Raw genomic sequence first — 27997 nt, forward strand, 5'->3', positions numbered from 1 at the left:
ATGTGGCTGTGTACTCTCCTTCCTGTTCTCTTTGGCTGTCTCTCTGGGTCTACCTTTTCTGCACCAAGAACCTGGCTGTTTCCAAGTCAGAGGCCTCGTTTTGATCGTCCTGGAGATGTAATAGTGGGGGGCAGCTTCTCCATCTTTTACCTCTCTATTGGTAACCTGTCTGACTTCACTGCCCCACCATCTGGACTTGTGGCTTCAAGGTAAGAGCTGGGTGTGGGATAGGAATCTCTAAAATCCAGAAGCAGCTTTACAAGCTTGTGTGAAGTCTTTGATAAGGGATGATTCTTATAGTCTCATATAGATGGCCACCACTTTTCTCTGTGTATACTTGCAGTACCTCTGTTTTTCTCCTTTTATATCACCTCTGTGTGTCTGTCTTTCTTATTTGTACCAGACTGAAATATAGGCTGCTCAAGTACTGGCTGTAATGTATGTGCTCCAAAGGTCAGGGGCGATTCTTGATTCTTTTGTATATCCTTGGTTCCTAAAGTGGTGTCTAGGTAGGTGTGGTTGTTGAGTGCTTTAATGTGTAAATAATAGATTTTTCATTATTTATCAGCCTCCCCTGATTCTTCTGTATTATATTCCTTTTGCTTTTTATTTTTTCTAAGCCTCCTAAGCCTCTAATTCACTAGGTAGTCAAAGATGACCTTGCATTTCTGATGCCCCTGCCTCTACCTTCTGAGTGCTGAGATGATTGAATCATATCACCAACTCAGTTTCTTAGGTGCTGGAGATCAAACTTATGACCTGAGCCATCCACATTCCCACTTTAGGATATTTTTCCCCCAGCTTTTCCAAGACACTGTTGCACACAGTAGTATTCTAAACTATCATTTGGGATATTATTTGTTTTTTTATGTTCGTATTTAGCTTTATTGCTTTTTAATTGCTACAATGACTGAGCATAGGGCATATGGCTGCACTCCTACCTTCAGGAAGCTGAGGCAGGAGCATTATTAGTTACAGGCAAGAATGTGGTATGTAATGAGACCTGAGTCATAAAGAGTTGGTAAGAGAGTTTTCTAAACTAAGTACCAACATTTTTTGTTTTTTCTTTTCATTTTTATTAAGACATTTTCTATTTACTTTACACACCAACCACAGATTCCCACCTCTTCCCTCTTCCCATCCCCTAGCCTTCCCTCCCAGGCCACCCCCCCCCATTCCCATATTTTCCATATCAAGGTCTCCCATGGGGAGTCAGCAGAGCCTGGCACACTCAGCTGAGGCAGTTCCCAGCCCCTCCCAGCTGCACCAAGACTGTTCAAGGTGTCACACCCTAGGCACTGGGCTCCTAAAAGCCTACCCATGCACCAGGGAGTAGATCCTGATACCTCTGCCTGGTGTCCCCGAAACAGTTCGCACTCAACAACAGTCTCCCATATTCAGAGGGCCTAGTCTAGTCCTATGGTGGTTCCATGGATATTAGTCCACAGTTCATGGGTTTCCAATAGTGTGGCTGGTCACCTCTGCACATTTTTCTGTCATGATCTTGACATCCCCTGCCCACAGAATCCCTCCTCTCTGCATTCACTTGGATTCCTGAGCTCAGCCTGGTGCCGTGCATCTGCTTCCATCAATCACTGGATAAAGGTTCTATGATGACAGGGTATTCACTAGACCGGTCACCAGAGTAGACCAGACCAGGTTACCTTCTCAGTCATTGCCAGTAGTCCAAGGTGGGCTCATCCTTGTGGATTCCTGAGTGCTTCCCCAGCACTCTGCCTTTTCCTATTCCCATGATGTCTTCATTTATCATGGTATCCCTTTCCTTGCTCTCCCAATCTGTTCCTGTTCCAGCTTGATCCACCCATTTCCTTATGTTGTCATCCCCCATTCTTTACCCTCCATTATCACCCCCCCACTCCCAGTTTGCTCATGTAGATTTCATCTATTTCTCTTTCCCTGGGATATCTATGTGTCTCTCTTAGCGTCCCTCCTTGTTAGTTAGCTTCTCTGGAGCTGTGGGATGTAGTTTGTTTATCCCTTGTCTTATATCTAATATCCACTTATGAGTGAGTATATACTATGTTTGTATTTATGAGTCTGGATTACCTCACTCAGGATGATATTTTCTAGTTCCATCCATTTGCCTGCAAATTTCATGATATCATTGTGGTTTTTTTTTTTTTACTGCTGAGTAGTATTTCATTGTGTATATGTACCACATTTTCTTTATGCATTCTTCAGTTGAGGGTTATCTAGGTTCTTGCTATTACAAATAATGCTGATATGAATATAGTTGAGCATGTGTCCTTGTGGTAAGATTGAACATTCCTTGGGTATATGCCCAAGAGTTATATAGCTGGGTCTTGAAGAAGACTTATTCTCAATTTTCTGAGAAACTGCCATACTGATTTCCAAAGTGGCTGTACAAGTTTGCATTCCCACCAGCAATGGAGGGTTGTTCCCCTTGCTCCACATCATCTCCAACATAAGCTGTCTTCAGTGTTTTTGATCTTAGTCATTATGACAGGTGTAACATGGTATCTCAGAGTTGTTTTGATTTGCATTACCCTGATGACTAAGGATGTTGAGTAATTCCTTAAATGTCTTTCAGCCATTTGAGATTCTTCTGTTGAGAATTCTCTGTTAAGCTCTGTAGCCCATTTTTTTTAAATTGGAATGTTCAGTATTTTGAAGTCTAGCTTTTTGAGTTCCTCATATATTTTGGAGATCAGCCCTTTGTCAGATGTGGGGTTGGTGAAGATCTTTTCCCATTCTGTAGGCTGTTGTTTTGTCTTATTTACTGTGTCCTTTGCTCTACAAATGCTTCTCAGTTTCAGGAGGTCCCATTTGTTAATTGTTTCTCTCAGTGTCTGTGCTACTGTTGTTTTATTTAGTAAGTGGTCTCCTGTGCCTATGCATTCAAGACTACTTCCTTTTTTTCTCTTCTATCAAGTTCAGTGTAACTGGATTTATGTTGAGGTCTTTGATCCACTTGCATGGTGACAGATATGGATCTATTTACAGTCTTCTGTATATTGACATCAAGTTATGCCAGCACCATTTGTTGAATATGTTTTCTTTTTTCCATTGTACAGTTTTGGCCTCTTTGTCGAAAATCATATATTCATAGGTGTGTACATTAATGTCAGGGTCTTCAGTTTGATTCCATTGGTCCACATCTTGGTATTTATGCAAGCACCAAGCTGTTTTTATTACTCTAGCTCTATAGTAGAGCTTGAGGTCAGGGATGGTGATACCTCCAGTGGTTGCTTTATTATACAGGTTTATTTTAGCTATCCTAGGTTTTTTGTTTTTCCATATAAAGTTAAGTTTTGTTTTTTCCAAGTCTGTGAAGAATTGTGTTGGTATTTTGATGGGTATTGCATTGAATCTGTACATTGCTTTTGGTAAGCTTGCCATTTTTAATATGTTAATCCTACCTATCCATGAGCATGGGTGATCTTTCCATTTTCTGATATCTTCTTCGATTTCTTTCTTCAGAGACTTAAATTCTTATCATACAGGTCAGTTTACTTGCTTAGTTAGAGTTACCTGAAGATATTTTATATTATTTGTGGCTATTGTAAAGGGTGATGTTTCTTTGGTTTCTTTCTCAGCCCATTTATCATTTATATGTAGGAGGGATACTGATTTTTTTTAATTAATCTTGTATCCTGCCACCTTACTGAAGGAGTTTATCAGCTGTAGGAGTGCCCTGGTAGATTTTTTTTGGTCACTAATGTATACTATCATATCGTCTGTAAATAGTGAAAGTTTGAATTCTTCATTTCCAATTTGTATCCCCTTGGTCGCCTTTTGTTGTCTTATTGCTCTAGCTAGAACTTCAACTACTATATTGAGTAAGGATGGGGAGAGTGGACTGCCTTGTCTTGTTCCGGATTTTAGTGGAATTGCTTTGAGTTTCTCTCCATTTAACTTGGTTGTTGCTGTTGGCTTGCTGTAAATTGCCTTTATTATGTTTAGGTATGTTCCTTGTATTCCTGATCTATCTAGAACCTTTGCAATGAAGGGGTATTGGATATTGTTGAAGGCTTTTTCAGCATTTAATGAGATGATCATGTGTTTTTTTCTTTCAGTTTGTTTATATGGTGTATTACATTGACAGATTTTTGTATGTTGAACCATCCTTGCCTCCATGGGATGAAGCCTACTTGGTCATGGTGGATAATTTTTTTGATGTGTTCCTGGACTTGGTTAACCAGTATTTTATTGAGTATTTTTGCATCAGTGTTCATGAGGGACATTAGTCTGTAGTTCTCTTTCTTTGTTGCATCTTTGTGTGGTTTGGGTATCAGGATAACTGTAGCCTCATAAAAAGAGTTTGGTAATGTTCTTCTGTTTCTATTGTGTGGAACAATCTGAAGAGTATTGGTATTAGCTCTTCTTTGAAAATCTGGTAGACTTCTGTGCTGAAACTATCTGGTCCTGGGCATTTTTTTTCATTGAGAGAATTTTAATGACTGTTTCTATTTCCTTAGGGGTTATTGGTCTATTTAAATAGTTTATGTGGTCTTGATTTAACTTTGTTATGTGATACCTATTCAGAAAAAATATCCACTTTTTTCAGATTTTTCCAATTTCATGGAGTACAGGTTTTTGAAGTACAACCTTATGATTCTCTGGATTTCCTCATTGTCTGTTGTTATGCCCCCTTTTCATTTCTGATTTTGTTAATTTGAATGCTTTCTCTCTGCTGTTTGGTTAGTTTGGATAAGGTCTTGTCTATCTTGTTGATTTTCTCAAAGAACCAACTCTTTGTTTCATTGATTTTTTGTATTGTTCTCTTTATTTCTATTTTATTGATTTCAGCCCTCAATTCGATTATTTCCTTGCCTTTGTTTCTCCTGGGTGAGTTTGCTTCTTTTTATTCTAGAGCTTTCAGGTGTACTGTTAAGTCACTAGTATTAGATTTCTCCAACTTCTTTATGTGGACATTTAGTGCTATGAATTTCCCTCTTAGCACTGCTTTCATGGTTTCCCATAAGTTTGGGTGTGTTGTACATTTGTTTTCATTGAATTTTAGGAAATCTTTAATTTCTTTCTTTATTTGTCCTTGACACATTGGTGATTCAATTAGGCATTATTTAGTTTCCATGAGATTGTAGGCTTTCTGTAATTTTTGTTGTTGTTGAAATGTAACTTTGTTCCATGGTAGTCGGATAAGACACATGAGGTTATTCCAAATTTTTGTATCTGTTGGGATTTGCTTTGTGACAAAGCATGTGGTCAGTTTTAGAGAAGGATATGTGGGGTGCTGAGAAGAAGGTATATTCTTTTGTGTTTGGGTGGAATATTCTGTAGGTATCTATTAAGTCCATTTGAGTCATAATGTCTGTTAGTTCCCTTATTTCTCTGTTAAGTTTCTGTCTGGTAGAGCTGTTTATTGGTGAGAGTGGGGTGTTGAAGTGCCCACTACTAGTGTATGAAGTTTGATAGGTGGTTTTTGCTTTTGTAACATTTCTTTTACAAATGTGGGTGCCCTTGTATTTGGGGCATAAATATTTAGAATTGAGTCTTTATTTTGTCGGATTTTCCCTGTGATAAATATGTAATGTCCTTCCTGATCTCTTTCGATTGATTTTAGTTTGAAGTCTATTTTATTAGATATTAGAATAGCTACACCAGCTTGCTTCTTAAATCCACTTGATTGGAAAGTCTTTTCCCAGCCTTTTATTCTGAAGTAGTGTCTGTCTTTGAAGTTGAGGTGTGTTTTTTTATGCAGTGGAAGGATGGATCTTGTTTTCATATTCATTCTGTTAGCTTGTGTCTTTTTATAGATGAGTTGAGACCATTGATATTAAAGGATATTAATAACAAGTTATTGTGAATTCCTGTTATTTTTTGGTGGTAATGTTATATGTTTCCCTTCTCTGGTATTTGTTGGATTTTTCTTTCTAGTGCTTTCTATAGAATTGAGACATTCTCAATTCTATAGAAATTATAGGGCTGGATTTGTGGAAAGATATTGTTTAAATGTGGTTTTATCATGGAATATTTTGTTTACTAAATCTATGCTGATTGACAGTTTTGCTGGGTATAATATTTGGCATCCATGGTCTCCTATTGTCTATATATTGTCTGTCCAGGACATTCTGGCTTTTAGATTCACTATTGAGAAATCAGGTGTTATTCTTATGGATCTGCCTTTATATTCATGTTTCTTGGCCTTTTTTCCTTTGCATCTCTTAATATTTTTCTTTATTCTGTGGTTTGATTATTATGTGGTGAGGGGACTTTTTTTGGATCCAGTCTATTTGTTGGTCTGTAAGCTTCATGTATCTTTATAGGCATTTCCTTCTTTAGGTTGGGAAAATTTTCTTCTATGATTTCATTGAATATATTTTCTGTGCCATTGAGTTGGTATTCTTCTCCTTCTTTTATTCCTATTATTCTTAGGTTTGGTGTTTTCATGGTGTCCCAAATTTCCTGGACATTTTGGGTTACAACTTTGTTGGCTTTAGTGGTTTTTTTTTTGATGAATCTATTTCCTCTATTGTACCTTCAATGTCAGAGATTCTCTCTTCCATCTCTTGCATTCTGTTGGTTATGCTTGCATCTATAGTTCCTGTTCATTTACTCAAATTTTCCACTTCCATCAGTTCCTCAGTTTATTTCTTATTTATTTCAATTTTGTTTTTCAAATATTGAACTGTTTCTCTCACCTGTTCAATTGCTTTCTCTTGGCTTTCTTTAAGGGATTTACTGATTTCTTCCAATTTTTTGTTTGACTTTTCCTCTAATTCTTTAAGGGAATTTTTCATTTCCTCTTTAAACATCTCTATCATCTTATTAAAGTTCTTTTTAAGATCGATTTCTTCTGTGTTGGGATGTTCAGGTCTTGCTGATGTAGGCTCTGATAGAGCAATATTGGTTTTTATGTTGTTGAGTATATTTTTACACTGGCGTCTACCCCATCTCTTTCTCCACTTGGTCTTAGCAGTGTGTGTGTCTTAGGGAGCATCTCTTGGTCTGATTGATATTCTTGGTCTAGTGGGAGCTCTTGGTCTATTCGGTGTTGATGGATTCTTTGTCTCAAAGAACAGCTCTTGGTCCAATTGGCGATTGTGGGCTCTGTCTTAGAGAATAGCTGCAATCTCTTAGTCCAATCTGGTGCTGGCCGGCTCTGTATACCATCATTTTATAAAAAGCTACATATACAAAAAATTTTCACTACTGATTTTTCACTTTTATCATCATTTATATTACTTTTTTTTGAGACAGTATCCTACTTTGTTCTCTGACTAGTTTGGAACTCCTTGTGGAGTTCATACTAGCCCTGACACTCAGGATTATAAGTGGGGGACAACACAGTGGCCACAATGACTTATCCTTGAGGTTTTTTGAGAGAAGGTCTTACTGTGTAGATGATGTTAGCCTAGAACTCACTATCTTCCTGCCTCCATAAGCTGATTTCTGGACTCACAAATGTGTGCCACTATACCTGGATCCCATGTTGTATTTTAAGAAAATGCATAGTAATTATATGTGTGTTTTGGGTACAAAGATGTATTTAATGAGCATTTACAATATAGAATATTTCATTAACTCACCAACAAACCCACCACTTTGCATACTTATGTTTTGGTGATGTGAATATTTAAAATCCAACCTGGGAATTGGAGACAGGCGAATCTGTAAGTGAAGCTCTTAGGTTCTGGGGAAATTTCTGTGTTGTTGACTTGTCTGCTGTGTAAGCCTGAAGACCTGAGATTGAATTTCTAGCACCCATGTTTTCACATGGTGAGCCCAGCATGTTGAGAATCTGTAACCCTGGTTAGCAACAGTGAGACAGGCAGATTTCAAAGGTCACTAGCTGGCCAGTCTTACTGAATGGATGAGGTCCAGATTCAGTGATATAACCTGTCTCACAAAATAAGGTGAAGAGGGGCCCTTGAGATACCTTATGGGGTAAAGTGCTTGGCATGCAAGCTTCATAGATGAACTAAGCCCTCTCTGAAACCCACATAAATGAGGAAGGAGAGAACTGACTCAAAAGGTGTTTCCTGACCTCCATATGTTGTTGCATGTTTTGGTCTGCTGACACATCATATACACACATGCACACAGAATAATGTTTTTTAAAGGTGGAGAAGCAATTGTGAAAGATATCCTGACATCCCATCAGCCTTTACCCCCCTCGGCGATATACCCATGCACACACATACTAACTCTGACACACACACACACACACACACACACACACACACACACACACACCCCATGCTTGAAGACAATGCTAGAAGTCTTCTGTCTTGTACATGCATGCATACACATATACAGAAGATGATTGGGGTCATTTTTGGCTAAATAGTGAGTGTGAGGTCAGACTGGGTGTTGTGGAGACTCTGCATCAAAACAAAAAAAATCTACTCTCAACATTAACAACTAGAAAAATTACACCAACATCAGCTGCATGTGGCGGCATTTTCTTTAATCCCAGCACTCAAGATTCAGAGGTAGGTGGATCTCTGTGATGTCCAGGCTAGCCAGGGTTAAACAGAGTCTTTTTGTCTGAACAGCCCCATATTTGTGTATGCACATATATAACTCCCTCTTCTCCTTTCAACACGTCCCATGTGTCAGTTCATGGCACTTTATTCTTTAATTATTTAGTTGCATAAATATGCAAACAAATATATCAATACATCAATGTGACCTGTTGAGTTAGTTTAGTGTTCTGTGTATGTATATGTTTGAAAATTTTATTGCATTTTTTGTTGCTTTCCTATGTTTATAATATGCATTTTGTTTAATTCTCACCCCCCTGCCTTTCTTACCTTCCTTTCACACTTGCCCTTCCTTCCTCCTCTATACAGGTCCCTTACCCACATTCATGGCTTTTTGTTTCATTGACCATTGATTTTTATTCTTATTTTGTTTTTCTTTTTTTTGTTTTTTTCAGACAAGATTTCTCTGGTAGCCCTAGCTATTCAAGAACTCACGTTTGACACCTGGCTGGTCTTGAACCCAAGAAGATTCACCTGCCTCAGGCTTCCCTGTTCAGGGATTAAAGGTGTGTGCCACCACCACCAGGCTGTGACCAGGGCTATCTCTGTGGTTGTAGGTTTGGAACTGTCCTTGGAGTTTGTGGGTTCACCTATTGGGTACATGACTGAAGACAATGAGTGTCTTCTTCACAAAATACATTAGTTGACAATAGTTCAGCAGGGAAGAGTAGGGCCACACAAGGAATTTTCCAGTGCATGATTGGCTGCTGACAGGCTCACAGGTCTGCAATGTCTGAGTCATGTCCTAATGGCAGCATTTCACATCTATTCTCCCTGTATTCTGGGTCTTGGATTCAGTACTTCTGAAATAGATGTTAGTTACTATAAATTGTAACCAGCCATACAATGCAATAGATTTTTACTTTGTTTTCATAACACAGAGTTTCTTTATGTACATTTGGTAGCTGAGTCTGGCTATGTAATCCATGCTGGTCTCTAACTCAGGAAGATCCACCTGCCTCTGTATCCTGAATGCTGGGATTAATAAGTGTTCTACCACACCAGATTATTTAATACATCTTCACTTATCCCTCCTGTCTTCTGAAACTGCCCCTCTGATTACTGTCTCCACAGTCCCTCTGGCTTCCCTTTATGCGTTCTAAACTGTGTTTATCTGCACATCTGTGTACAAGTATTTGTGGAGATGTAGGTTTTACATGTATCCCTTGAGTCACTGTGTTTATTCTTGTTCCATTTACCCCATCATGAATGATGAATGTGGGCTTCTCTTTCCCTCAGAGTTTCCAACTGGGGCTACCGGGTGGCCCAGAGTTTTGTCTTTGCCATCGAGGAGATTAATAGGAGTGCTTACTTGTTACCCAATGTGACCCTGGGCTTCTCTATTCGAAACTCTGGGGACTCAGTGCATGGAGCCCTCCATGAGACAATGAGCTTTCTCACGAGGCAGGAGGAGCCCATCCCCAACTATACATGCCAGCATGGCTCTCCTCAGGCTGCCTTAGTTGGGGACACGCGGTCATCCCTGTCTGTCTCCATGGCCAGACTTCTGGGACTGTACAAGTTTCCCCAGGTGAGTTGCTCAAGCCTTCTTCCTTCCTAAATGTAGTGCAGTCCCTTAATGATGATAGTGAAAACGATGGTGATGGTCACAGTAGTGAGCAGCTCTACTGTGGAGCCAGTCTCCCTGCAAATATTCTCCATGTCCAACATGGTTCTCCTACAAGTGTGGAAATGTTGGAGAGAACTATCCTCCCTCTCATTGATGAGGAAACTGACAATCCTTTTAAAAAATTCTTTAATGGTTTACTTATTATTTATTTATTTTTTAATTTATAATTTGATTTAATTTTACATATCAGCCATGGATTCCTCCGTCCTCCCTACTCCCACCTCCCCGCCCTTTCCCCCAGACATCCCCCATTCCCATCTCCTCCAGGGCAAGGTCTCCCCTGTGGATTCAGCTCAACCTGGTAGATTCAGTCCAGGCAGGTCCAGTCCCCTCCCAGTCTGAGCAAAGTTTCCCTGCATAGGCCCCAGGTTCCAAACAGCCAGCTCATGCACTAAGTACAGGTCCCGGTCCCACTGCCTGGATGCCTCCCAAACAGTTCAAGCTAATCAACTGTCTCACTTATCCAGAGGGCCTGATCCAGTTGGGGGCTCCTCAGCTATTGGGTCATAGTTCATGTGTTTCTACTAGTTTGGCTATTTGTTCCTCCTCTTTCTTGCCAATTGGCCTCCTGGAGCTCTAAGAAATGGGCTATAGAGCTAAACGATTTACTTATTTTTATTTTTTATGTATGTGTGTTTTGGTTTTATGTATACATATGTATTACATGTGTGCCTAGAGTCCATAGAAATTTGAAGAGGGCATTGGATTTCCTAGAACCGGAGTTTCAGATGGTTTTTAGCTGCCATGAGATTCTCAGAATTGAACCTAGATCTTCTGAAAGAGTAGTATGGACTGCTAGCTACTGTACCATTTCTACATATTTATTATTATTATTATTATTAATAGTGTGTGTGTGTGTGTGTGTGTGTGTGTGTGTGTGTTTACCCAACATCAGTACTGTTCTGCTCATCTTTATGTCAGAAGACAACTTTTAAGAGTCAGTTCCTTTCTTCTAGTATGTTGGTTCTGGGGATTAAACTCAGGTTTCCAGGCTTGGTGTCAAACACCTTTACCTGCAGAGACATCTTCCCAGTCCACAGAGAAAACAAAGCAACCAACAAAACCAAAAGCACAACTTAAGAGTAAGCTCTCCTGGCTGTAGGTACTAGAGCTGGGATTTGAGTCTAGGCAGTTGGGCTCATGCCACTTGCTCCCATCTACCCCCTGGATGTTCCCGGTAACCCAGTCATCAGTGTCATTCCCTCAAGGTTGGCCATATATGACAATTATCTCTTCAGTTCATAGGTTTAAGAGGTGAGTTGAGAATAATTTCTCCATTTAAGGTGAAGAATTCAATGACTTTTATCTTAGCGTGATTACCACAATTGATTTAAGAATGTTTTCATCTTCCTGTAAGAGGCTAACCCCTTCAAGCCCATTGGTACCACATCCCATTATTCCTACCCAGAGACAACCTCTATTCTCCTTTCTGTCTCTATGGATTTGACCATTTTGGTCCTTTCAGATGACTAAATCACAGTCTCAGCAGCTATCTGGCCTGGCCTCTTTCACTGAGCATGTCTCCAAGGTTCATCCATGTTGTAACAAGAGCAGCATTTCTTTCCCTATTAATAATTATAACAACTTGTATGCAAAGGCCATGTTTTGCTTATCCACTTATCAGTTCATATACCTTTGATTATGAAATACGTTCATGTGTTTGAAGACTTAGCCCTCACCCCAAACTGTGGGCCTGTATTATAAGGTTATGCAACCTTGAGGAACATGGTCAGTGCACATGGATGGGCCTTAGGGTTTAATACTATGGTCCCACTTCCTGTATGTTCTTTGCTTCCTGCTCCTGAAGAATGAGAATTCCCAAGTCCATATCTACCTCCACGGAACCATCTGCTGATATGTGTACACTGTCACATGGCTTGTACTTTTTTAATCCCTGAGCCTAAAGCTACCCTTCTTCATTAAAATTGCTTCTTGTCAGGTATTTCTCTCACACCAATGAGCAATCACTACTAGAACTGGTTCCTCTTTGGGGCCCTCATGTGTGCTGTTTCTATGAATATTTGAGTATAGGATTTTTTCTGTCCATATAATTTTGGTTATCATAGGAATGTAGATAGAATTGCTGGGTCAAATGGCAATTCTGTTGAACTATTTAATCAACCATTAAAATGTTAATTAGCTTTTCCTTGCTGTGACAGACATACCTGAGAGAAACAGCTTAAGAGAGGAAAGATTTATTCTTGCTTAGTTTCTGAAGTTTCACACTTTTGTGATTTGATGTTATTGTTTGTGGGCCTGTGGTAATCCAGAGCTTCATGGCAGAAGTGTGTAGTGGGACAGACAACCCAGTGGTCAGGAAGCAGAGACATAGGGTGTGGGAGACACACTACATCCACCAGGACACAGCTCCAGAGATCTTGTTCCTCCCTTCTATTTTCCATGTGGTCTATAAAATGCCACCAGTATAACACCATTAAAGGACTAACCATTGATCAGGTCAGAGCCCTTTGGATTCTATCACTTCCCACAGCCCATTGGCTGGGAACTATGTCCCCAACATGTGAACCTTCTGGTAACATTGCAGATTCAAACCATAATAGTCACTTCAGGGGCTGGTATGTGGCTCTGTTGCTAGAGCACTTGCCTAGCACACACAAGGCCCAGGTTCTAAACTCTAGTGTCCCTGTAATATAGCAGTTGGAAGGTGGAAACAGGAGGATCCAGTGTGCCATGCTATCCTTAGCTATACTGAGATTGAGGCCAGTTGAGACCCCCCCCCCTCTCTCTCTCTCTCTCTCTCTCTATATATATATATATATATATATATATATATATATATATATATATATATATGTGTGTGTGTGTGTGTGTGTGTGTGTGTGTATGTGTGTATAAATATACACACATACACACATGTATACATACATACACAAATGTATATATTCATGCTTTACATTAACATAAGTATTGTATGAAGATTCTGATTTAAATCCATTTGCTTTTTGCTATGAAGTCTCTAAATTTGAGTAAATTCCAGTCTCTTTGAATGTCTCACATTTGTTAATTTTTTTTTGTAAGATGGGCTTTCCTCTGTCCTTTGAAAATGGATTGTATAATCCACAGAACTGTATCCAAGGACTTACCTATCACCACTTTAGTGCACATTCTCACTAAAGTGCTTCTGAAGTTGAGGTTTCTATAGTTTGTAATTTTGTTTCTTGAGACACAGAGTCTTACTCTAAAGACCTAGGTGGTTTAGAACTAATTATGTAGAACATGCTGGCCATGAAATTGCATTTACATTCTCATGCCTCAGCCTCCCAAATGTTACATTATAGGTATGTTTCACCATGCCCTGCTGTAAGGCAGAATTATTTTTTTTGAAATTATGGAATAATCAATGTATGTGTATGTGTTTCCATGAGTGTATGCTTCTCTCTCTCTCTCTCTCTCTCTCTCTCTCTCTCTCTCTCTCTGTGTCTTTCTCTCTCTCTACATCTATGTGCATTCATGTGTCTGTGTGTGTGTGTGTTTGTGTGCAAGTGTATGAAGCTCTGCATAGGTGTGGAGGCCATTAGAGGCCATCTAGTGGCCTGCTTCGTCAATCTCTACCTATCATTTTGAGGTAGAATCTCTCCATTAACCTAGGGCCCATGTTTCCTTGGCTAGGGTGGAAGCAAGTAAGTTCCATCTAGCCTCCTACGTGCACCCTTTTTGGAGCTGAGGTTACAGCCATTAAAGGGATGCCCAATTTGTTATGTGGGTACTGGGATCTGAGCTCCTATCCTTATGATTTTGCAGCCAGTGCTTTTAACTTCTGAGGCATGTCTCCATTCCATCTCATTTAGGGATATTTTAATGATTAGAAACCTCATTTCTTACTCTGGGTATGATGACATACACAACATTTATGTCATTGGTGTTGTGTGTGTGTGTATGTGTATGTGTGTGTGTGTGTGTGTGTGTGTGTGTGTGTGTGTGTGTATGTGTGTGTGTGTGTGTTGAGATAATTCTCCATGTAATCCAGGCAGCCTGGAACTCTTGTTCCTTTTTTTGTGATTCCTAAGTGCTGTGAAATAGCATGACCAGAGCAGAAACTTGATGTATTGAACATACCTTAAGAACTTCTAGTTTTTGAACTTGTTGGGCTGCCCGATAAGATTTAGTTGAATTTGAATTTCAGGAACTGTAGAGATGTTTCAGAGGTTAAGAGTACTCACTGGCTGCTCTTCTAGTGGATCCAAATTCAATTCCCAGCACCTACATGGTGACTCACAGTTATGTGTAACTCCATTTCCAGCAATAGTACTCCTTCTGTCTTCCAAGGGCACCAGACACACATGTGATGCACAATCATACATACAATCAAAACATTCATGCATGGAAAAGAGTAAATATTTGAATATCAATGAGACAATGAATTATTTATAGTCAAACTTTATTCTTAATATTTCCATTAAACTATAACTTGTCATTAGTTAAAAATGTGTGTGTAATTGGATATGTTTATAAAAATGATCATTGTTTGTAATCAAACTGAACTGGATATCTTCTATTTTATTGGAGAGCCTGGCAGGACCACCTGCATGAGATTGAGTCAGCCTTATCCCTCCATATGAAGCAACATGATGCTAGGGCCTCTGTGTTAAGACAATAAAACTTTTACAGATCTTGTAGAGGCAGGAGAAGGGTTTGCATTCACACCCTGAGGCTGTGCAGCCACATTCTCTGCCCCTTAAAACAACACAGACATAGGTTCCCTACTTGTCACATCTCCAAGAACTCTCTCTTTTGAGAACATGGTACCATCTCTTCCTTGACAACATGTCAAATCAGAATCCTATTTGTCTGAAAACTGGAAAATCTCACAATGGTGGTGTTATAAGAGCTGATTGTTATTCTTGCAGGTTGGTTCCTACCATGAACTGATTGTTTCATATCAGTGACAGTGAGATGGCTGATGGGGTAAAGCTGCTAGCCAAGCATGATGATGTGAGATTTGGCCTCTGTGATCGACATGGTGGAAGAAGAGACCCGGTTCCCACAATTTGTCTTCTGACCTCTATACATGTACTATCTCACCACAAACTACAACACACACACACACACACACACACACACACACACACACACACACACGAAATTACAAAAGAAGAATATAACAGTTGGTTGCAAAGCAGAGAGTCAGACCAATCCAAGCTGAGGTGCAAGAATGAAATATTAGGGGGCAGGTGAAGGACAGATGTTGAGAGCAGAGGAGGTAAAGCTATGGTTCCGGGCTTCATTGCAGAAGTCACAGGGCTGTGTCAGGAATGATCAGCCAGTGAGGGGCACACAGTTGCTTATAGAACCAGCACAATTCTCAAATCAGGATGCTCAAGTCCTTCCCTGAAAATTATTTAAGTTTTAAAATTTAATACACATTCATGTGTATGTATATGTCTGTGTGAGTCTGTGCTACAGATGCAGGAGGAAGCCAGAAGAGGGTATCAGATTTCCTGGAGCTGAGTTACAGGACAATGTGAGCCCTCTGATATGGGTGCTAGGAAATGAACTTGGGTATTCTCCAAAAACAATAAGGGCTCTTAACTGCAGAAGCATGTGTCCATCCTCTTCCTTCCCCTATTTAAACCAGACAATCAGCCCATGCTTAAGTCCAGATCTCATCCATTTTGCTATTACCTTGCTCTTCCTTGACAGGTAAGTTACTCAGCCTCACTACCCATCCTCAGTGACAAGATCCAGTTCCCATCTTTCCTGCGAACAGTGACTAGTGACCTCACATCCTGCCTTGCAGTGACTCAGTTGATAATTCACTTTCAGTGGTCCTGGGTGATCATTCTGGCCCATGATGATGACTTTGGGCAGCAGGCCAGCTCTCTGGCCACTCAGGAGCTGAGTACAGCTGGTGTGTGCATTGAGGTCATCCTCCATGTTCCTTCCCATGAGTCCCTGGAGAAGATTGAAGACATTGTCCAGAAGATGCAAAAATCCACAGCCAGGGTTGTTCTGGTTTTCCTAAGCAATGCAAATTTCCAGCTCATCCTGTATGGCTTACTGGATGTCCCTGTCTCAGGCCAGATCTGGGTCAGCAAGAACATTCTTCACATGGTGCTCACCATCACCATTCCAGGCATTTCCAAGGTATTGTACAGCACATTTGGCCTTCTGTATCACAGCAGCAGGGCAATTGGCTTCCCTGAGTTCCTTGCTAACCTGCGCCCCAGCCAGACCCCAGAAGACATGTTTATAAAGAAGTTCTGGGAGTTCACCTTTGATTGTACATGGCCCCACCAGAGCAGCACAGTGACAGAGGGTGTCCAGTTGTGCTCAGGGAATGAGAGTCTGAAAAGCAAGCAGTACCCTTTTGCAGAAGTGAGTAAAATTGATGATGCTTACACAGCTGTCTACAGCATTGCACATGCCCTGCAAGACATGATAACCCATGGGCACCAGCATGGGAAAGTTACAGACTCTCAGGACTTCCAGCCCTGGCAGGTGAGAGAGGCATGTGTGGAGTGGGTGATTCAGGTATGTTTGGGGAAGAGGACAACTAGGGTATAGAGGTGAAGCTGACTGCATGCTTCAGCAAGGATGCCTCCTACTTGCAACTGAGAGGCATCTTAGAAGGAACAATGGACAAGGATTCCATGCTATGTGTGTGATCTCAGATGAGTTCTGTCCCTGTGGCTTCCCTAACTTTGCAAATACAGGATGCCTAGTAAAATTAATATTTCACATAACAGTAAATAGATTGTTTAGTGTCACAAATTTAAGCTTTGGTAAACAGTGGATGACTTTTAGCATAGGCATGCTGCAAAATCAGAATTTTTAACAGATATCCAATGCCATTTATTTATTTTTTATTTTTTGATATATGGTACATGTATGTAGGAACATGTGTGTGAGCATGGAGACACATGTGATGGGGAGCACACTCATATGTACAATATGTGGGAAGGTCTAGGATGATGAGACCTTTCAATCCTCTTCTATCTTGCTTTGGGGCAGAGTCTTTTACTCAAACTCAGAACGTGTTGATGTGTCGAGTCTTGCTAGCCACCTTGTTCTGGGCATCTCCTGTCTCCACCTTCTGAGGATGTAAGTAGAGATTGGCTGCCACATTCACCTGACATTTACATGCATTCTGTATATTTGAAGGCTGATTCTCAAGCATTTCTGACTTGTTTTTTAATCATGGAGCCATCTCCTAAGCCCTTATTTATTTTTCTATTTTAGGAATATTGATATTTTCATACATTTATCTATTTTGGCCATTTTGCCCTGAGTCTTTATTTGTCTTTAAATTTGTCTGGTCTGTCTGTCTATCCATTCGTCATCTATCTATCTATCTATCTATCTATCTATCTATCTATCTATCTATCTTCATCATCATCTATCTATCAATCTATCAATCTATATATCTGTTTATCTCATCCAAGGCACTCATGTTAGCAAAAGTCATGATGTGTAAGAGGCCCCCTGGAAGACATGTTGCTCACTGATGAGATAAACAGTGAGAATCATAGCCAAGGAGGGGGTATGGTTTCATTACCGAAACTCGGATGACCTGAATTTCCTCTATGTGCCTGGTGAAGATCCATATAGTTGTAAACCAGAAGGAGAGTGATAGTTGTTGGCATTTTGGCTGTGGGTGACAGACTAAAATTTACAGGAAGCCAGGCTTGGAGGCCCATGCCTGTCATCCTAGCACACAGGATATTGAGGCAAACTTGGATTACAAAGCAAGATTCTGCCACAAAATTAAAATATGTGAGTGTTGAAATGTCTGTGTATACTCTATGATGAAGATATAAAGTAAGTTGAGTGAGGAGCTGGTGAAGTGAAGTGAAAGGCAGGAAAAGTTGTCTTTGTATGGAAATATCTGAGTTTTAGACAAGAGGGTGAGAAGTCTCACCATGGCTAGAAGTGTTGCATTGCAGATGGCAGGGTTAGCATGTGTCAAGACCCTAGAATGGAGGCAAAGAAGAGCATTATGGGTGGGAATGATGCATAATGGGAGACTGTTTGGAGTGAATGGGTGGTCTAGGTGATCTGGAGCCAGTCTGCGGAAGTCCTGCTAGGATTTGGAGTCTACTGAGTGTGATGGGAAAACTGAGGACAGTAGTACACAGCCAAAAGAGACCCTGGAGCAGAAACCACATTGTCATGTTTTTGGGTTGAATTTTAAGGCTGTTGAGGTGGCTCATTGGGTAAAGGCACTTGTCTCCAAGCATAAGTTGGATTCTGAGTCCCTCATGGCAGCAGGAGAGAACATTCCTGAGAGTTGTTCTCTGGATTACTCAATATGAGTGAGCTACACACACACACACACACACACACACACACACACACACACACCATACTAGGTTTAAAAATTATCTTGATTAAAACATTATGTATTATTACTTTATTAAAGCTAAAACATATTTGTGAGTCCCTGAAAATATCACAGGTCCTTGATCTTCCCCATGCCCAATGGGACCAGTCCATGGTTGAAGTGACTCTGTATCATTGCACAGGTGAATGGTATGTGCTATTTTCGACAACACTCCAGACCTGCCCTAGCTAGTGTACAATGTCTCCCTTCTGTTTTCAGCTGCTTCAAGCCCTCAGGAAGGTACACTTCAAGACTCCTGATGGAAATGAAATTATATTTGATGCTAATGGAGATTTGGTGACAAAATTTGACATTCTCCAAGGGCAGAAGACCCCTGAGGGTGTATTTCACTTGGTCCATGTAGGCATGATAGACCCTCAAGTCTCTTTGGGGAACAAAATGAAGTTCCATTTGATGGAGGATATTCATGTGAGTTGCCTGAATGCAGAGATGACTCTTGTCCGAGTCTGTTAAAATCAGAGGGAAAATCCAAGTCTAGGATTCCTCATCTCCATTTTTGCATGAAATAGATGTAGCCCTAGATTGCTCCAGTCAGGGATAGCTGGCTATGCTGTTTACCTCCTAAGAGATCTTGCATGATCTTGATTCACAAACAAAAATGAAAATATAAAAGCTGGTATTGGGAGATGGCTCAGTGGTTAAAGTATTTGTATGTAGGTATAAGAACCAGACTTTGAATCTCCAGGACACTTGTACACGATGAATGGGCAGTGTGGCTCACCTGTAATTTCAGTCTTGGAAGGTGGAGACAAGGAGATGCATAAAGCAAACTTGCTAATAAGACGAGCCATATCAGTGAAGTCTGGGTTTTACTTTGAGCCTCTGCCTTAATGAATACAGTGGAAAAGAAGTTAAGGATGATTCCCAACTTTAACCTTGGTCTTCCACATATATTTGTCATTTAAGAACATGAACCCACATGGATGTACAAGTGCACATACAAATATTTACACCATATACACATATAAAAATAAGGTTGGGGAGAACATAAAAGACATACAAAATAGAATGAGTATCTGCAGCTGGTGCTCCTTTGGAAGTATTTTTAGTGTCTGTGTTCAGGACCTGCTCTGAGATGAGGACGATAGTGACACATTAATTTAAAATCTTCCCATGGTCCATCTGGGACATGGGATCAACAGACACTCAGTGTACTTGTTGTGTTAATATTTTTTCACCCACTATGAAAAATACCTGAGACACAGTTTGAAGTGAGGAAAAGTTTTAATTGTCTCCTGGTTTGAGATATCCAAGTTCAGATGTATCCACTTCTTTGTGTGTATGTGTGCTTGAGGCAGTATGTCATGCATGGCAGCAGGCATGTGTGGTGGAAGAGGTTGCTCTGTTCATGGGGCACAGGTAGGGAAGGTAGGGAGCCAGATAGGTTAGATAGATAAACAAGTTAAATCTTACCAGTGCATAGCCACGGTGTCCCATTACCCCCAACTAGATCCCATGTTCTGTTTCCAATGCATAGAATAATTAGTCAGTTTATTAAACCACTGAGGAATTAATCCATTGATTATGTCAGAGGCATTGTCTTGCTTAGGGTTTCTATTGCTGTGAGGAGACATCATGACCTCGGTATCTCTCATTGAGTAAAAGCATTTAATGAGGTGGCTTACATTTTCCCAGGTTTATTTGGTCCATTATCATCCTTATGGGACATGGTGGCATTCAGGCAGAACTGGTGCTGGAGAAGGAGCCAAGAGTCCTATGTCTTGACCTGTAGGCAACAGGAAGTGAACTGGGTCACTGGGTGTGGCTTGAGCATAAATGAGACCTTAAAGTCCATCTCTATGTCACACTTCCTCCAACAAGGCCACACCTACTCCAACAAAGCCACATCTCCTAATAGTGTCACTTCCTATGAGCTTATAGAGGCCTATTATGTTCAGACCACCAAATTTCACTCCTTACCACTCTATGCTTGTAAAATTATCATAATGCAAGTGCATTGAGTCTAATTTCCAAAGTTCTCACTGTCTATCATAGTTGAAACAATGTTTAAATGTCCAAAGTTCAGAGTCTCTTCTGAGATTCATGCAGTCTCTTAACTGTAATCCCCTATAAAATCAAAGTCAAAAAACAGATCACATTCTTCCAACATATAATGGCACAGGATGTACATTATTGCTCCATATGTATAAAACGTATCATAGTGGGGAAATAGTGGACCAAAGCAGGACAGATGACCAGGTGGGAAAACTCTAAACTCTGCATATTTATGTCAGTTGTTAATACGATCCTCAAACTCCAACTCCTTTCATCTATGTTAACTGCAACACGCTTCTCATTCTTTTGATGGTTCCACTCCCTGTTAGTAGCTCTCAACAGCAGGTGTTCCACGGCTCTGGCATTTCCAAAATCTTGGGGACTTCAAGGCAATTCAGGCTTTATCTTCAAAGCTTCATGCAATGACCTCTTTAGGCCTCCATTCAAGGACTCCCAGGACACATGCCTTGCCTCAGCAGCTTTCCATAGTTTCAGAGGCAATTTCTGTAACCCCTTTCTTCTAGCCTAAGAGCCAGAACCATATAGCCAAACTGCCAAGTTCTGTTGCTTACTGGGACTGGAACATGGCCCTCTCATTCAATTACATCTTCATCAGCTTTCTGTTTTTGATGGTTTTCTTCACTGCTTAACCTAGGCTGTCCTGAAACTGGACCTGCAGACTAGGCTGGCCTCAAAGTCAGAGATCCACCTGCATCTGCCTGCTGATTTCTGGGACTAAAGGTGTGCACCACATACCTGACTTTAAGTTTTTCTCTAATTCTTTTCCACAAGTTGGAAATTTAGCTGAGAGGGGTCTTGCCCTGTGGTCACCAATCCCTTTATTCCATTTCTTAATCTGTTTATCACCCTGAACTCAGGACTTAGCTCCATTCCAGTTCCTGGTGTTCCTTTTCTCCTCAAACTTTACATTTTGTATTTTTCCTTGCTCTGTTTGTTGCTTTTCATTTTAAATCTTTCTTAGAGTTAACACTAACAACCACACAACACAGTCTATATTTGGCTGTATTGAAATTTCTTCTGCCAACGAAATTAATCCAACACACTTCACTTTAGCCTCAGGCAGACCCTTTGGACAAGAGCAAAAAGCAAACACACTCTTCAACTAATTATCACAAGAAAAATCTCTAGGCCACGCATTAGTATTCTTCTCTTCTGAAACTTCTTGAGCAATGCCCACTGTTCATCTAATCACACTTAGCACCTCGGTCTCTCCGCTGCTACTAGAATGGCCCAGCAAGCACCACTTAAAACTTTCTACTGCTTTTCTAATCGACTTTCCCATGGTCCATATTTATTCAAACAATAACATGATCAGGCCTATCACTTCAATACCCCAGTCCCAGTAATCAATTTCTGTCTTAGGCTTTATATTGTTGTGAAGAGACACCATGACCATGACATCTCTTATAAAGGAAAAACATTTAATCTGGGTGGCTTACATTTTCAGAGGTTTAATCCATTACCATCTTGGTGCAGCATGGTAGCTTGCAGGCAGACATGATGCTGGAGAAGGAGCTGAAAGTCCTACATCTTGACCTACTGGCAACAGGAAGTGAACTGGGTCACTGGGCATGGTCTAGCATATATAATACCCCAAAGCCCACCCCCATGATGACACACTTCCTCCAACAAGGCTACAACTACTCCAAAAAGCCACATTTCCTGATAGTGCCACTCCTTATGAGTTTATGGGGGCCAATTACATTCAAACCACCTCAGGCATCAAGATCCAATAATCATTCTTTAAAGACCCACTGTCAGGTAACCAGTGGTCCACACAGGAGACTTTGGGAAACATTTGAGGTCAAGCCCTGACATTTAGTATCACAATTAGAAGCAGTGTTGAGATAGTTATGTCTATGTGTGGAGTGTGGTGCATAGAAATGCCTCAGCTGCCTAATACCAGTGTGCATAGAGTTCTCTCCTCTACAACTTTATCTAACGTTGTTCTGGTGGCATCTCCAGTCCATGGTGGCCTTAAGGCTTTCCACATGAGAATGAGATTCCCTTTGTTAGATTTTTCAAGCATGAAGACACATGCTATGTGTTCCAAGGACTTCTTCGAAGAACCTTTCAATGGCCTTGATCATGGGAGGGTTTTCTGCTGTCTTCTGTTGTGGCAGTGATGTCAGCATGCCACACTTCCATCTTCATAATCCTTACCTGGAGGTAGAGCTCTGCAAAGAAAAACTGAGTCATCCTTGGCAGGTCCAAGGTAAAGGAGAGGATGATTAAGTGTGGTATGAAAGTGTGTGTGTGTGTGTGTGTGTGTGTGTGTGTGTGTGTGTGTGTGTGTGTTGAGGGAGTCAGTACTTAAATTTTTCTCTTATTGAAGCTGGACAATACTTTATTATTAGTGTTTAATATAAAAATTGCATTGCAGTCAAACTGCAGGTCTTAACAGCTTCACCGAGGTAGATGGAGAAAAGTCAGAGAGACCATCATGTCTTCTGAGTTAGACGTGGAGTGCATCAAGCAGCTCCAAGGCTGTGGAGAGTTTCAGAGAAAGAAATTGAAAGCCAGGAGCATCAAGGAAATCATGATTGGGCTGTGGATTTTTGTATTGGCTGCCAATATTTAAAATCTTTTTCAAAGATTTTTTTGCATAAATGGAATTTTCCCTGCATCTATTTTTGTGTACTGTTGTGTGTGCCTGGTGTCTGTTCAGGTCATGAGAGGACACTGGATCCTGTAGAGCTGGAGTTACAGTGTGAATTGATATATGGGGGCTTGGAATCAACCCTGCTCTTTTTGAAGAGCAGCCTGCAATTTTAACCACCAAGCCTTCTCTCCTGTCCCAGTACCTTTAATTGTTGATATAGGAGTCCCAGAGAAACTGGAAAGACAACATACCAAACTGTTTAGCCATGTTTTTGAATCCTTTAGTCAAGTAAGCCAGATGTAGTCATTCCTATATAACATCCAAAGGTACCTCTCCAGTCTGGCATCTGATGGGACAGACATGTGTTTTTCTGACAGTCATCTATCTCATCTAGAGTTATGTGAGGAAACTGTTCTGTTCTGGTTCTCAGGCTGAGTCAAGCATCTGTATTCCTGGAGAGTCCCTGGTGACACTATGCTCACTGTTACTAGGTTCCCACCTCTGTCTGCAGTGAAAGCTGCCTTCCAGGGTTCAGCCAAGTGCCCAGGCTGGAAGCCCCACACTGCTGTTTTGATTGCAGTCCCTGCCCTGAGGGACAGTTTGCAGACCAAAGAGGTAAGGGCATGTGGAGCTGGAATCTGGGGAGGGGGTTCAAGAGGGCACTGTGAGCCTCTTGGATCTGTCCATTGTCTTTGTTACTGTTCTACTGCTGTGAAGAGACACTATGACCAAGGCAGCTTCTGAAAGAAAAGCATTCAACTTGGGGCTCATTTAGAGTTTTAAAGTGCAAGCCCATGACTGTCATGGCTGGAAACTTGGCATTAGGCATGCAGGCACTTCATTAGGCATGCATGCACTTCATTAATAGTTGAAAGATTACATTATGATTCACAGGCACCAGGCAGGAAGGCAGAGAGATGGAGAGTGGGCCTGGTGGGGGAGTTTGATCTTTCAAAGGCCACCCCCCTCTGACACTCCTCATCCAACAAAGCTACATCTCTAAATCCATTCCCTTCAAATCCAACAATTATCAAGCAAACATTCAAATATATGAGTCTATGAGGGTCATTTTCAATCAATCCACCATATCCACTCATTGAGATATTGCACAGTCTTTTATTTTCTGTGGAATACCAGGAGAACTCTACTCCTATAGTTGTTCTTAGGTAAATGCTTTAATGAGACAGATAAGTGTATGAACCATCATTGGACTGCATAATGAATTCTCCTCTAGCAAACACTACATATCTTTGGTCCCCAAACAAGAAATAGGCATAAGTTACTTCTACCAGCTTGTAGTAGTCCTGTAATGGAACCCTGGCTTTTGCTCACACTGATGAATTTCATTTGCTTTTAAAACCTTTGTAAGTGGAATTGCCTGGTAGATGTTCTTTTGTGATTTTTTTACTCCTCTGTATTAGTGGGGTTCATTCCAGAGGTTGAATGGCAGGAGACCACCACATCCCATAGTGTTTGAGCTGCAGAACTTATTCCTTCACCATTCTGAAAGCTTGAAATGCAGAGCAAAGTTATCATCAGGGTTGGTGTTGTGTGTGGCCTCACTCTTGCCCTGACACAGTCATCCCCTCACTGTGTGCTCTCATTTCATTGCATGCGCGTGTGCGTGTGTGTGTGCGTGCGTGCATGCTTGCGTGCGTGCGTGCGTGCGTGCGTGCGTGCGTGCGTGCGTGTGTGTGTGTGTGTGTGTGTGTTGTATCTTCTTGGTTTTGGTGTGTGGTTTGATTTTGAGACACCATCTCACCCACAGCCCTGGCTGGCTTGTCACTCCTCATGTTGACCTGTCTGTCCCCAAACTGATAGAAATCTACCTGCCTCTGTCCCTCAAGTACTGAGATTGAAGCCATTCCAGACACACCCAGCCCCAATTCCCTGTTCTTAACAGGATAGCAGCCCCATTGGAATTAGGGACTAATTCTAAACTAAGGACACCATTTAAACTTTATTACATCAGCTCTAGTTTACTTATGGCAAATTATGTCCCATTTTGAGGTGCTTAGAGACAGGACCTAAAAAAATGAATTTTGGAGGCACAGCTCAGTGCTAAACCTTTTTAATTTGACCAGTTACTGTTACTATTGGAAATAAATGAACCATTAAAAACTCACAGAGGAGACAGGTTGTAGTGGCACATTCCTCTAGTCTCAGCACTCAGGAGGCAGAGACAGGAGGGACTGTGGGGATTTTGGTCTGCCAGTATAGTCAACCCAGTGATGGCCAGGTTCAGTGAGAGATCCTCTCTTAAAACCTAAGGTGAAAAGGGGGCTGAAGTGGTGCCTCAACAGTTAGGAACACCCCCATGGTGGTTCACAACCATCTGTACTTCCAGATTCAGGAGAACTGATGGCAAATTCTGAGTTATGCAGGCACAAGGCAGGCACATGATTTCCATACATAGGTATAGACAAAAGAGTCTACAAGTAAAATAAAGTAAGGAATTACAAAATACTAAGCTTCAGAGTCTGGTGAAATGGTTCATCAGTTAAAGTATTCACTGTCAACCCTGACAGTGTAAGTTCAGTACCTGGGACCCACATGGAAGAAGGTGAGCTCCAAATTCAAGACAGTTGTACTGACCTCCACTTGCACACCTTGGCATGTCTGAGCCCATGCAAACATACATGCATACAATAAACAACTAAGTTAGATTAAAAAAATAAGGAAGGGGAAGTGGTTGAGAAATAATATCTATGATAATTTCTGATCTTGACAAGTATGTGCATCCACTTACATACATGTGTGTACACACAAACCTGCACATACATAGCTCACACAATTTTGGTATAGTGGTGCATGCCTCTAATCACAGCACTGGAGAGGACATGGAAGAAGGCTTAGGAGTTCAAGGTCATCCTCTGTAACTCAACAAGTTCAAGGCCAGCCTGAGTTACATGAGACACTATTTGAAGACAGAAACAAGACTCCTCACATAAAACAGATACTGTGATTTTTTTTCTCTGTATCTCTGCCTCTAATATCAGCCATCTGCCTCATCACCAGAAATAATTTATAAATACATGACTTGATGGAAAGGCTGTAAGAGCAGTTAGTGCTTGGGATGACTTCCTTTCGAGCTGGTGCAGTTCATATAGTGTTGTAGAAATGATGTCTGTCACTTTGCACAGCTTTGGCACAGGGAGGAGGGGCTTAGAACTGCCTCAACAGAATGTGCCAGGCCCTGCTGACTTCCCTTGGGAGACCTTGCCTAGTAGGAGGTCTTAGGGTGGGGAGGGGGTTGGGTGTAGGAGGAAGGAGGACAGGGGAATCTGTGACTGATATATAAGATGATTGGAAAATTTCTTAATTAAAAAAATAATAAAAAACACCTTCAAAAGAAAAAAGAAAAGAAAAGAAAAGAAATGGTGTCTGTGTGTCTCCCATAGACATGAAGAGCTGTCTTCTGTGCCCCAAGGAGCAGTACTCGAGCCACATGAGAGACCGTTGCCTGCCCAGGACAGAGATCTTCCTGGCCTTTGAGGAACCTCTGGGATTCATGCTGGCTTTGGTGGCACTCTTCCTGGCTGGTCTGGCTGTACTGGTTCTGGGAGTGTTCCTGAAGCACAGAGACAGCCCTGTGGTCAGGGCAAACAACAGAAGTCTCAGCTACTTACTCCTGCTCTCTCTTTGCCTCTGTGCCCTGTGTGCCTTGCTGTTCCTTGGGCGACCCAGTGTCTTGACATGCCTCCTCCGACAGACCACCTTTGCTGTGGTGTTCACGGTGGCTGTGTCCTCTGTTCTGGCCAAGACTCTCACAGTGGTCCTGGCCTTCAGGGTCACCAGGCCAGGGGACAGGATCCGGGTATGCCTGAGCCCTGGGGCTTCCACCTCAGTGGTCCTTATTGCTTCCTTCATGCAGGTTGTTCTTTGTGGAGTCTGGCTGGCCACCTCCCCACCATTCCCAGACAGGGATATGGTCTCGGAGCCCCAGCACATTGTCATCCAGTGCCAGGAGGGTTCTGGCACCATCTTCTTCTGTGTGCTGGGCTACTTGGGTTTCCTGGCAGTGGGTACCTTCTCTGTGGCCTTTCTGGCCAGGGGCCTGCCAGATGTCTTCAATGAGACTAAGTTCCTGACCTTCAGCATGCTGCTCTTTTGCAGTGTCTGGACAGCCTTCCTGCCCCTGTACCACAGTGCCCGGGGCAAGTCCACTGTGGCTGTAGAGATCTTCTCCATCCTGGCCTCCACTGCTGGCCTTCTGGGTGGCATCTTCATCCCCAAGTGCTACATCATCTTGCTCAAACCAGAGAGGAACACTGCTGCCTGGCTCAGGCAAGGCCACTAGTCACAGCAGGAGAGGCAGAGTGAGATGCTCCAGACAAGGTGTGTCCCCAGATCCACACCACAATCCTTTATGACCTATTCCTTTGGGAAGTCACCAGGACCACCCTTGTGATTTTGTCTCACTGTTTTTGTGTAGATCAAAAGTTATTTAAAAGACATATCAACAGTAAAGTGAGATACTTTTAACAAAACACTCATGAATATCACTTGATAGTAGGGCCATATAGATGGTTATTTACTATTCCCTCTCTATGTATTGCTAAAATTGATCACAATTGAGATAGTTAGAAAGGGGAGCTGGCAAAATGGCTCAATGGTTAGAAGCACTTACCATTAAACTTGGCAACCTGGCATTGATACAGAGGATCCAGATGTTGGGAGAAGAGAGGTGACATTACTAACTTGTGTTATCTCTGCTTGCTTACAGAAGCACCTCATATTTGCATACAGGCAACATATAAATGTAAATTGTGAAAAGGGTAATGAAGTGATGATGATCTCAAGTGTTGCTGAGGGTTTGAGGAATTAACAGGTTGATCGTTGATCTCTTCTCTTTGTTTTGAGATCATCAGTAGTGGGGACTGAACCTTTCACTTGCA

At 41.4% G+C, this 27997-nt stretch overlaps 1 protein-coding gene across 2 annotated transcripts; it reads left to right on the forward strand.

The window, feature by feature from the left end:
• LOC114703882 (vomeronasal type-2 receptor 26-like) lies at nucleotides 1-27399 on the forward strand. Of its 2 annotated transcripts, none has more exons than XM_028884872.2 (6): nucleotides 1-209; nucleotides 9729-10020; nucleotides 15781-16578; nucleotides 18680-18919; nucleotides 23591-23714; nucleotides 26501-27399. In XM_028884872.2, exons 1-6 carry the CDS (start codon nucleotides 1-3, stop codon nucleotides 27397-27399), a joined length of 2562 nt encoding a protein of 853 aa, XP_028740705.2. The 2 variants fall into 2 exon arrangements, with proteins under 2 accessions (XP_028740705.2, XP_037057995.1); XM_037202100.1 differs by having other exon boundaries at nucleotides 18680-18889.
• Nucleotides 27400-27997: the final 598 nt, after the last annotated feature.

The sequence above is a fragment of the Peromyscus leucopus genome, chromosome 1, assembly GCF_004664715.2.
Source record: "Peromyscus leucopus breed LL Stock chromosome 1, UCI_PerLeu_2.1, whole genome shotgun sequence".
NCBI classification, from domain to species: Eukaryota; Metazoa; Chordata; class Mammalia; order Rodentia; family Cricetidae; genus Peromyscus; species Peromyscus leucopus.

Excerpts from the sequence above, each read along its gene's own strand:
- LOC114703882 (XM_028884872.2), top strand. The coding sequence starts at position 1 with ATGTGGCTGTGTACTCTCCTTCCTGTTCTCTTTGGCTGTCTCTCTGGG. Across the intron at positions 10,021-15,780 it reads GACTGTACAAGTTTCCCCAG|GTAAGTTACTCAGCCTCACT; the intron begins GTGAGTTGCTCA and ends CTTCCTTGACAG. Across the intron at positions 18,920-23,590 it reads TGAATGCAGAGATGACTCTT|GTTCCCACCTCTGTCTGCAG; the intron begins GTCCGAGTCTGT and ends CACTGTTACTAG.